General features: G+C 47.7%; 1 protein-coding gene across 1 annotated transcript; it reads right to left on the reverse strand.

The window, feature by feature from the left end:
• Window positions 1–4,401: 4,401 nt before the first annotated feature.
• On the reverse strand, window positions 4,402–9,689 carry AMIGO1 (adhesion molecule with Ig like domain 1). The gene has a single exon (XM_042464302.1). It carries the CDS (start codon window positions 9,687–9,689, stop codon window positions 8,172–8,174), a length of 1,518 nt encoding a protein of 505 aa, XP_042320236.1. The 3' UTR covers window positions 4,402–8,171.
• Between the last annotated feature and the right edge of the window lie 1,696 nt (window positions 9,690–11,385).

The following is an 11,385-nucleotide window of genomic DNA, read 5'->3' on the forward strand; positions in this document are numbered from 1 at the left end:
GACTCCATAGCCTATGGCAAGTTAGAGCCATGCATGCTTGAGTGGAGTTACTGTCTTTTCAGATCAATCTCTCCTGTCAGCTAAGTGGAAAAAGGAAATGCTTGTTCTTCCTGGACAGAGCTCATTAGTGGTTGTTCATATCTTAGCAATGGAAAGCCCAGGCGTACAGAGTCATCCTACAATGAAACATGCTTTCAACCATAAGTAAATGCATCTACCCCGTGGGTGAGCATTGCTCTCCATTTAGATCTGGTGTATTTTACTCCACAGGTCCTTCGCTTTTACAGGATTCCAAGCTTCCAAAACAACAACAACAACAACAAAACACACACACACACACACACACACACACACACAAAACCCATTTTACATGGCCTTTTGCCCATTTCTAGATTCCCTGTATGTCTAGGTTCAGACTATCATATTTTGTTTGCTCAAGGTTCTGTGGCTTAATTGTTGATTTAATCAGTTAATTTCCAGATGACATATACTGCCCAAAAGCTAACAAATCTGGATGGTTTACAAGGATGACATCAGACAATGTGTCAGGCAAAAACCCAATAGGTGTTGCAGCAAGTTTATGAGGATATGGTTAATTGCAACAGTTCAGTTTTGGCTACAAGGCAAAGAGCCTTTGTCAGATAGAGTTTATAGCTCCTGATTTCTCACACAGTCAGCACTGCACACATATAGTGACTTTGTGTGATAGGCACAATATGCAGTATCCCTATGCAAAGATACAGGAGCTGCCTTATGGCCTTCCTAGCTCTCTACCATTGATCCCAAGTCAGTGGTTATCAAATGTTGTTGTACTCCAGAAAACCAGGGCTTGCTGTCTGAGGCTTCTAGGAACTGAAATCCAACATCTGGTAAACAAAATTTGGGAATAACTGCCTTGAATAGTTATAGATCCAAAGCAGAGGTCTTCCCAATTCCCATGACACTGATATCTAGAGATGGTATGAACTTACTAGTAACTCCATGGTACAGTGGACCCTTGTTATATGCTGGGGTTTGGTTCCAAGATCCCCCGTGTATAACAAAATCAGTGTATGCTCAAGTCCCATTAGATATAATGACATAGCAAAATGGCGTCCCTTATAAAAAATGGAAAATCAAGGTAAATTTATACTTTTTTGGAACATTTTCAAACCGTGTATGCTTAAATCCGTGTATAAAAAATCCGTGTATAAGAAGGGCCGACTGTACAAGGGAATCATATAGTCTGCAAATGATTTGGCATTGTTCTACAATGCTCTTCTAGAGTGTATTTAATGTTGGGTGTTGCCAGAAGAGGCTGGTGTGTAGTATTTGTGGCAAACTTGAAAACATTTACCATGACCCTAGAAATAAAGTGCAGACTACCCTGTGGCAACACTGTTATGCAACAGGGATGCCAAACTTACAACCAGGAGGAAAAGACAGTCTTGTAGCAAGGCAGACTCTAGCTTTGTTCCATGGCAAGCAGGCTGGATGGCTGAGCAGGAGGGTGGACCAAGAAAACAAGGGAACAGGAGGTACATCAACTGCTTCTGTCTCTAGTGACAACCTCCCAGAGGACTTTCTTTTCCACCGTTCCAAAATTGTGGAATGACCTACTGGAAGATATCCATCTTATTACCACATTGGACGCCTTTAAGAAGACAGTCAAGACGGATCTCTTCCGGCGGGCCTTCCCTTCTTTACCCTTGAAGGATAACTTCCTCTGCCTAATAGTCCATTCCATGTCAATTATGGTTTGACCAGAACTTTTACTTGTGATTTTACTATTTGAGAGTGGGAGGGTTAGGGGTTTTTGTAGTAGTTGTAATATTTTATGGTATTTTATTGTATTTTATCTCTGTTGTAATCTCACCTCATGCCATAGGAAGAGGTGGAAAATAAAAATAATTATTATAGAACATTAAGAGTTTAGAGTGTTATGGTCCTCCAAATGTTGCTGAACCACAACTCTCACCATGACTTTGCTGCATAGAATCACTGGGAGAAGCAGTCCAACCACTTTTGGAGTGCCTCAGGTTGTCCCCCTTGGTGTGATGTCAGGATGAATGTCTAGTTACTCTGCTCAGCAACTCTGGGAGCTGTGCTTGGTTGTTTGACAATTAATTGGGGAGGATGGGGATCTGATTGACCAGAACAAAGTGACAATCCTTAACATAGCAAGTTTATCTATTCCCTTCTTGTAGTGACACACTGTATTATGAATCTTATTCAGCTTATTCTGAAACAGCCCACATTGGCCATGTTTACTTGCCTCTAGTGAAAGGTTACTGACCAAGGCCAGTATCCATGATGAACCATTGGGTGGGTGCAGGAGAAGGGAAGCAGACAGATCCCGCAAATGCATATGCATAAACCATGTTTTATTTTCACTTATGTCTATGCTGGAGAGTACAGACTACCTGACAGAGAAATACAGCCCAGATACTTTTGGGGATCAATCGTCTCTGCCTGGAATACATAAGCACATATGTTCCCTTTGTAGGTTTGAGTAATATTTTGCTTGACCTGCAAACCACATAATGGGGAGTGGGAGATGGGGTGCCATGCTGGACTATAAGCATCTCATGCCCTTTCTTTCTGGAGCTACAAGAGCTATCTTTGCTTTGCTGATTGGATTCACAGGGGGGACAGTGGGAACAGAACGCCTGTCTTTTGCTTGCATCCACAAGTACATATACACAAACCTAATCTGCATCCTTCCTTGAGTTTTTTTGGGATTTCCAGTAATCTGCTAAGGAACCATCTGCTTCCAAATTCTGCCTGAGGATCAGGCTGTCCTTCATTTCCTTGCCTAAGCCATACTTGCAGCTGCATTCCATTTTTGCCATGCACAGGCATTGACTTAAGCATCAGGAATGGGAAGCACATTCACCGGTGCCTTTCCAAGTATGAATGGTGTGGGAGCTGCCTAATTTCTCTTCACTGAGAAGACACTCTACACTTGACCTCATCAGCATTGCAAACAGATTCAGGGAAGACCGACTCATGCAGGCCAGGTGTACTTTTGACCAGGGAAGGTGCAGCGTGCTCATCTCTGTAGCTTCAACTGAGTCCATGTTAAAGAGGCTCATGCAGAACATTGCAAGCTGAGCAGACAGGACAGGACGTGATAAGTGATAAAATCTATAATGCTAGCTTGCATATCTTGATTGAAATACATGAACCTTTTAAAATGACCTAATATTAGTGAGTCTTATAAAAGCCCTCAGTGATTATAATCATTAATGAGCAGGCTAGAAGGTCACACTTAGTGGACACAGACTATTTATTTGTTTGATTGTGGTGTGTATGACATATCATGGATCTAGGGGCATCTCATTCACACAATGTCTTCTGAAAACTAGGTAGGTAAACCAAGTATTACTCTCAATTCACATTGAGCAGTAGTGATGGTTACACAAAAAGCAAAGTCCAGATCCAGTGTATGATCTAACCAGTCATAAGAGATCTATTTCTATCTATAATCCTTGTTCTTACCTCCCATTAATTATATGCTTCTATGGGTGCAAAACTCAGTTAAGGGGGGGGGGGGATGAGAGCTCTTTTCTGGCAACTAAAAAATGGGATCAAAGCATATTGGGATTCTCAGCAGGGATCCTGCTCAGCAAAGGAGCACAAGCAAGGCCTTTGCTGTGAGGTGAAAGGTTCATTTGTTCTGGCACCACATGGAAAGCAGGTGGAACCCATGTGGGGGTGGCTTCTTTTCTGAGGCTGAGTTTTGATAGAATTAAAAGATTGCCTTAGTAATTATTGATGAGGCATAATTATCTATGGGACAGGAGCAAGGAGAGTTTCTTTCCTTCTGAACAGAAAGAACACAAGAAGAGATGAGTAATCAGGCAACGGTATAGGGGCTCTTCCACTGTAAAACTTTGGTCTCAAACCATTTCCCAGTTACCATATGATAGGTGCAGCTAGGAAACTGAAAGCTCAAAACTAATTTTGCCACAAATGAGCATCTGGGGAGTACTGTGTTAAATGTGCTTTAATGTATCATAAGTAGAAATACTGCTTGAGGATCACCTCACGGTTAGGGGTGGAGAAAGTACACCAAACCAGGATTAAGTACAGGGGCAGATAGAAGGAAGTGTTGGACTCTTCAGATAAATCTCATTATCCCCTCCTAGTAAAACAACATCATAATATTGGTCTACTTCCCATGTAAGCACACTGCAGAAAAACATATTGCAGAAATAATCCAGTTTGAGGCAGCTTTAACTGCCCTGGCTCAGTGCTAGGAATTCTTGGAACTGCAGTTTTGTGAGAAATTTAACCTTTTCTGTCAGAGCACTCTGGTGCCACAAATAAACTACAATTCCCAGAATTCCATAGCACTGAGCCAAGGCAGTTAAAGCAGTCTCAAACTGGATTATTTCTGCAGTGTGTTTTGGACTCTAGTCTACAAAGGCTTATGCTACAACTTTTTTTCACACAATTAGTCTCAAAGATGCTGTAAGATCCCTTTGCATACTGATAAATCAGATGGAAACACTTGAGTCCTACATTCTGCTTCAAAAATGAGTCAGCATCAGTGGGAAAACAAGAGGTCAAATGCTCGTAAAGAGAAGGATTGGTCTGGTTTCTTAAAGGATATATCAGGGTTAGGCTATCCAAAAGTCTGGTCTACAAGTCCCACAATCTCTTCCTACTAACATGCTGGGTGGAACTAAGGGAAGCTGCAGACCAAAAGCCTGGGCACTAACTGAAATTAAAAGAGTTTCAGAATTTGTTAAATCAGTTTGTTAATCTAGAACTACTTTTACTGGTCATGTGCTTTTGTGCCCTCTATAAATGTTATTCCGGTCCTAGCACAGCCTAAGCATTAAGCTCCTCTAGCACAATGTCAGAGGCTACATAAAGCATGGACACCCACACGCCAATTCATACTTGCACACATGTGCATATTTGAGACATCAGGCTGTTTAGTGACCCATTAACACAGTTCTGTTAAACCAGAATCATAACCTGAGGTCGTGTTTGCGAGCCCATGCTTGTATGCATAAGATTCTCAGTATCACTAGTTAGTGGGAGATCTATGGCTCTGAACTTGATGCCAGTCAAAATAAATAACAATTGGCCAGATGGGTAAAAAGTCTGACCTAGCATAAGGCAGCTTCTTTTGTCCTACCCTTAAGTGCAGCAAATACATATGAGCATGAGGGAATTCAGAATGATGCATCCAATACAAATGTCTACGCTAGGATTACTGTACAGAGGTATAGCAATGCTGTGGTATGGATTTGTTTCCTTTCAAGTATATTGTGCCTGATGCCTGCAGTGTGCCCCTTCAGGCTGCAAACCTTTCTCGCATAATCACATATTTTAATGCCTGGGGTTGGAAGAGGGTAATTCCTTCCTTTGGCTTGCTGCTATGGACCACAATCTGTGCTGCCTTTATGATCTGTAGCAGCATGGCTCTTTGCTACTAAAGAAGCAAAGAGTTCAAGTAGCAATGGTGCCAACAAGTAGCAAAGAGAGTTCTCCCCACTGCCCTATTCCTCCCCAGATTTGGAGAAGTATTATCAGCCTCAAAACAAAGTGAGTTGGTTATACTTTTTAGCATGAATGAGTAAACATATAGCCTATGCTATATTATAGTACACATTTTCTGGATTTGGTTTTGTTTTCTTTGTACTACATCAGCAGCTCTGGTTGGCCTATTTTTTTCATTCATTTAAAAAAACTTGTAAACTTTTCCTTAGTAGTTTTCTAATTTTGCTCCTAATGCCTAGGGATTTTGGAAAACAGGTTTACTGCAAGATATGGAAGGAGAGTTTAGAACATGGCAACTCTCATGATTTTGCATTCAATCACAGGCATACAAAAATCAGTCATTCCAATTCATTATTGCTAAATTCTCCCTGCTTTCACCATTTGCAGTGTAACATATAAATAAGTAAATAAATACATTCTTTTCATTCACCCCTCTTTCTTAAAAAGAATAATAAAGCCTTAGCTTCTCTCTTCTCCCCCTCATGTGGCTTGCAGACATCTTTATCTTGGACTGCATGCTTCTTTGAGGACTTCTTCCCCACAGCACACCAAGGACAATGACACGCTAGCTGATTCAGCTGAAGAGATTTGCTAGTTACAGGCAGCTTAATATTCCATTATGGGCTCTGCACAGTTCTTGAACGGTTCCCTAATGGTGAGACGACAGAGAGCCCCAGGGCTGTAAACAGGGTTCCTATGGCTATATAGCACAGCGCTCTGGCTCTTTAGGAGCAGGAATGGTTTGGACCCATTCACAGCTTTGTGCAATACATTCTATGGCTTATTGTGTCACTTATCTACCACCTCTGACACGTCCTGCTTCTTCTGGCCTCTCCTGTTAGCCTCCCATTCTTCTCTGCAAACACGAGATAACATCAGCTGTGATCGACAACAGTCAGAATCAAGATGAAATGGAAATCTTTGCAATGTAAAAGGTAATGGTGGGGGGATTCCCTTGATAGCACCCTTCTTGGGTGGCTCCATGGCTTCTCAAGGCCAGCCATATTGAATGGACCATTGGGCAAGAAGATGGAATTCCACTTTCTCTGTTAGGATTTGAGAGATGAGGCAAGTGATAAGCCTTGTGTAAAGACCTTCTTCCTGCACTTGCTTGGGAATGGCCTTGGGGGGGTGTTCATGGTGACCACAAGAAACTAGTAGGTGCAAATCATTGTGACTTTAACTCTTGCAGAATTAAAGGGAAAGGAACCAAAGCAACATGACATCCTGAAAACTAGTCCCTCATCCCTTTCCTCCCTTCTACACCCCCTTCTCCCCATCTCCCCGAAAAAGGGAGAGATAAAGCTAAAAAGGAATGGATTCAAAAAAGAGCCAAACACACTGGCACGGGTCTTAAGTGAGGCTTGAAGCGAGAACAAGCACGTTCCAGGAAGGTGTCTCTTCTGCCAGAAATGCTGCCTACGTTTTGTTGCTGAAGTTCCATTGTAGTCAGAATCAGTCAGGAACTTTCCTTGCCGCCCTTCCCTGCCCCAGAAGCGGGAGTCTGTAGAACGCCTGGTCTCCTAAAACAGTTAGGCTCATGAGAGAAACTTACTGAAGGTGATGAGGCTGCTGCATTATTTCCTGGTCTCTGAAGCCTCCAAACTGCTGAAAGGATAAATTGCTGCGCTGCAACCCTGGCTCTTCCCTTGACATATTAGAACTATGTAGTGGAGAGTGGGGAATCTTACTATAAACCTGCAAAGCAAAGAGGTGAGCAAGGAAAACAGCTGAATCTGACCATGCTGTGCCATGGTTCTTGTCCAACCAAGGCAGGGAAAAAGGTCGCTCCTTTTTGTAATCTGATGTCATGAAGGCTAAAATCTTTAGGTTTAATTCCTTACAAAGCTATCTGCCAAAGAGAGACTGCATAACTGTCCCCTTCGTATGGCTAAGTTTCCAAACTGTTGAAGTCTGAATTATTTCATCACCCTTATCCTCATCCTTGTTGAGGGTGACCTAGGTTTCCAAAACAGGTTGGGCCACTTGCAAGAAAATGCTTTGAATTATATCCTGAAAAGTCGGGTAGCATGGAAGCCTTCATTTGCTTTTTTTTTTTTTTAAAGTGTAATGTGCTTCTTTTAATTAAAAAACCCCCCTAAGGAGTTAGAAGGGGATCATTTCCCTCCACAGTGCTGTGGCTGATTGGGATTACTGCTGTGGCTGGAGCTACTATGGGGATGAACATATTTTAATGTGCGTGGTTTCAGGCCCGCTTCATGCATCCGACGAAGCAGACTGCCACCTTCGGAAAGCATATGCCACACTAACATGATTAGTCTTTCAGATGAGACAGCATGCAACCACTTTTGCGGCCACAAGGCTTGAGAGGGAAGTTTCCTAATAGAGAAAACCTAGTAAATCCACTGCCCTGTTGACCCTGCACTCTACTTCTCTACTTCTCTTGCTGGAACGTCTGCAAGGTCCCAAAGGAAGGGAGATTAACAATCATTTAGTCATCCCCACAAAAAGAAAAAAAAGAATGAAAAAGGGCTCCATAAGGGCAGTGCTTTGAGAGCAAATTGGGACTTTTAGGTTTTCAATACTGGGTTGTGCAGCAGCAGAATAAAGCAGCAACACTATTCGGTAGTACTATGGTAGCATGGAGGAGGACCAGGTATAACCTGAAGGATGTGGCTCCTTTCCCATTCTTTTTCCCTCCACTGTCCTACTCCTCACAGCAGCCCCACCAACTCAGCCCCTCCTTTGTCCCTACTGCCTCCTCTCCCGCCTTCATTCTGTGAGCCTCCCACAATGGGAGTATCTGAGAAGACCGAACTAACCGAGTCCTGGTCTGACATTTTCCTCCCGCCTTTCACGCCCTGTTGAGGGGAGCTGTTGGGCTTGCATTTGCCATTCTGGCCTTGCACACCACTTGAACCCGTGTGCCGGTTTGACCCTTCCTTGCCTCCAGCCCCGTCGGCATTGTGGTTGGGGGTGGTGCTGAGGACGGAGGAGTTGATGCTGTCCTCGTGTTGGTCGGTCTGCTTTTCGCCGTTGCGGCACCAGCACCGGCACGGCGTCAGGTACAGGTAGATGAGGACCAGGACAACGCTGAGGATGCAGCCCACGAGGGTGGTGTAGGCCGTGTTGAGCGTGTCGGGGACGCCGTGCAAGGAGTAGTTGTGGACGGTGACGTGGACGTAGAGGGTCTCGTTGAAAACCTGGCTGACTGCGTAGCAGGTGTAGGGGCCCATGTCCTCCAGGCTGATGTTGGCGATCTGGAGGCTCCCGTTGGCCAGCACCATCATGGAGCCGTTCTCCCGGTCCTGGGGGACGCGCTCGTACCGGGGGGTCAGCCACTCCCAGACGGTCGCCCCTCGCTGCCGGGTGTCGCAGTTGATGGTCACCTTCTCCCCGCGGTGGACCTCCAGGGCCCGCTCCTTGAACTCACTGCAGTTCATGAGCTCTGGGTCGCTGAGGCGGGAGATGCGGACCCTCTGCCCATCGTGGAGGCAGCGCAGCTCCTCCTCGAAGTCGACGGCGGGGCTGAGCTGCCGCTTGTGCCAGTGGGTGAAGAGGTGGTAGAGGTCGCAGCGGCAGGCCAGGGGGTTGGCGTGGAGGTAGAGGCCGTTCTTGACCCAGGCGGGCAGCCGGCCCAGCTCCTCGGCGGAGAGGTGCTTGATCTCATTGGCGGAGAGGTCCAGGAGGGCCAGCTGGGGCAGCTGGGCCTCGCCCTTCCGGACCAGCTCCAGGGGGAAGCGGGCGATGCGGTTGTGGCTCAGGTAGAGCTTGCGCAGGGCGCCCATCTCCTCGAAGGCTGAGCGGTCGATGGTGGCGATGCGGTTGCCGTAGAGGAGCAGCACCTCCAGCTCGGCCAGGCGGCTGAAGAGGTTCTCTCCCAGGGCAGCCAAGGCGTTGGAGGAGAGGTCCAGGTAGCGCAGGTGGGGCACGTTGCCGAAGGCCTCGCTGGAGACGAAGGAGAGCCCGTTGTGGCTCAGCAGCAGCGAGTGCAGCCGGGGCAGCCGGGAGGGGGCCCAGTCCGACCTCAGGCGGCCCAGTTCGTTGTGGCTCAGGTCCAGCAGGGCCACGTAGGGCGGCAGCGGAGACGGGAAGGCCCTCAGCGAGGCCTTGGAGCAGCTCAGCAGGTTGCTGGCGCAGAGGCACTCCTTGGGGCAGCCCCCGGACAGAGCCGGACCCAGCAGCCCCAGCAGCCCCAGCAGCAGCAGCCCCAGCGCCACCGCCCGACCCATGGCGCCCCTCGCATCCCGATCACCGCCGCCGACGGCGCCCTCCCAGAAGAGCCCCAGGCATCCCCCGGCGGCGCCCGGAGAACCGGCGGACCGGCCCCGCGCCTCCCGACGCCTCCGCCTCCGCCGGGGAAGAAGAGGAAGAAGAAGAAGAAGGGCAGCAGCAGCAGCAGCAGCAGCAGCCAAGGCCGCCGCCTCCTCCTCCTCCTCCTCGGCAGCAGCAGCAGCAAGGCCTCCTCCTCCTCCTGCCGCTCTTCCCGCTCAGCATGGCCGCCCGGCCCCCGAGGAACAGGCCACGCCGCGATGCATTGCGCCAAGGACAGCCCCGATCCCCCCCCGGCAGCCCCCCCGAAGAAAGACGGGCAGCAGCAGTAGCAGCCCAGGCAGACGCCCCCTCCCTTCGCCTGGCCTCTTTCTCTCCCTCCCTCCCTCCTTCCTTCCTTTGCCTTCCCTTATTTCCTTTCTTTTCCCTCTTCTTCCCTTCCTTCTCTCTTCCCTGCCTTCCTCCCTCCCTTCCTTGGCTCAGTCCATCCCCGAACAGGCTCGGCGGGGGCCGAGGCCGGGCTGCTGGGGCTTCCCTGCTGCTGCTGCTGCTTCTGCTTCTGCCGCCGGGGCTGCCTTGCCTGCCTGCCTCCCTGGCGACGCTGCGAGGGCTTTTCCCGGAGGAGGAGGAGGAGGAGGAGGCAGCCTGGCTCTCCAGCCCAGAGGAGGAGGAAGGGCAAGGGAGAGCAGGGAGCAGTGTTGCCAACAAGCCTCGAAGATAATTCCCCAAACGAACCCCCCCCCCCGATCTCTCACCAAATACTTATTTCAACTCTCAAAATTACCATTAAAACCAACCACCAAAATCACACCAAGGGCTCTGAAAAGGACCCATTTTGGTGTGAAAGTCACCAGATTGGCAACACTTGCCCCTGTCCCCTTCCGACGGAGGAGCCACCAGGCAGCCCTGCTTTCCCCTCCACTTCCTTGCAGCCTCAGTCCCTCCAGGAGGGATCCCAAAAGGCCCTCCATTTGGAAGAGGACTAAGAAGCAGACATTGACATCCAGATTAGTCTTTTAAGCTTTCATTTTGAGAATGTCCTCCCTTTTCCTCGAGTGTCCTATGTTTTGCGGTGCCTTGCCCTCAAGGGGCGACCAGGCGTCCTCCTTTACCAGGACATGGCCCTACGTTTCATTGCCTTCTGCCCAGGAAGGTAGGATTCAAAGAGAAAGCCATGTTAATCTCTAGAGTCGGTATAGAGAGAGATCTTGTGGCACCTTTGAGACTCACTGAAAGAACAAAGTTGGCAGCATAAGCTTTCAGAGAGTGAAGTCTACTTCCTCAGATGCATTTGCATCCAGACACATCTGAGGAAGTAGACTTCAGTCTCCAAAAGCTCATCCTGCCAACTTCTTTCTTTCGGTGAGTCTCAAAGGCGCTACAAGATCTCTCTGCATTTTGTCCAGGAGGAGTTCCAAAATGCCCTCCCTTTGGAGCAGGACAAAGAAGCATGGATTGATAGTTCTATGGACTTTTTCACACGGAGGAATGTATCACCCTCCCAAAAGAAGAAGGAAGGTGGGAGGGCAATCCAAAAAATGCAAGAAATTACATAGTACCTTGTCACACGTACAGATGAACACAGCATCCATCCAAAAGAGAAAGCAGTGCAAATGCAAATGAGTTCATCACATGAGTACATAGCCATTGGCTTCT

This window comes from Sceloporus undulatus, chromosome 4 (assembly GCF_019175285.1).
Source record: "Sceloporus undulatus isolate JIND9_A2432 ecotype Alabama chromosome 4, SceUnd_v1.1, whole genome shotgun sequence".
Lineage (NCBI taxonomy): Eukaryota > Metazoa > Chordata > Lepidosauria > Squamata > Phrynosomatidae > Sceloporus > Sceloporus undulatus.

Bases quoted from the DNA above. Each gene is read 5' to 3' on its own strand.
- AMIGO1 (XM_042464302.1), bottom strand. From the start codon at position 9,689: ATGGGTCGGGCGGTGGCGCTGGGGCTGCTGCTGCTGGGGCTGCTGGGG.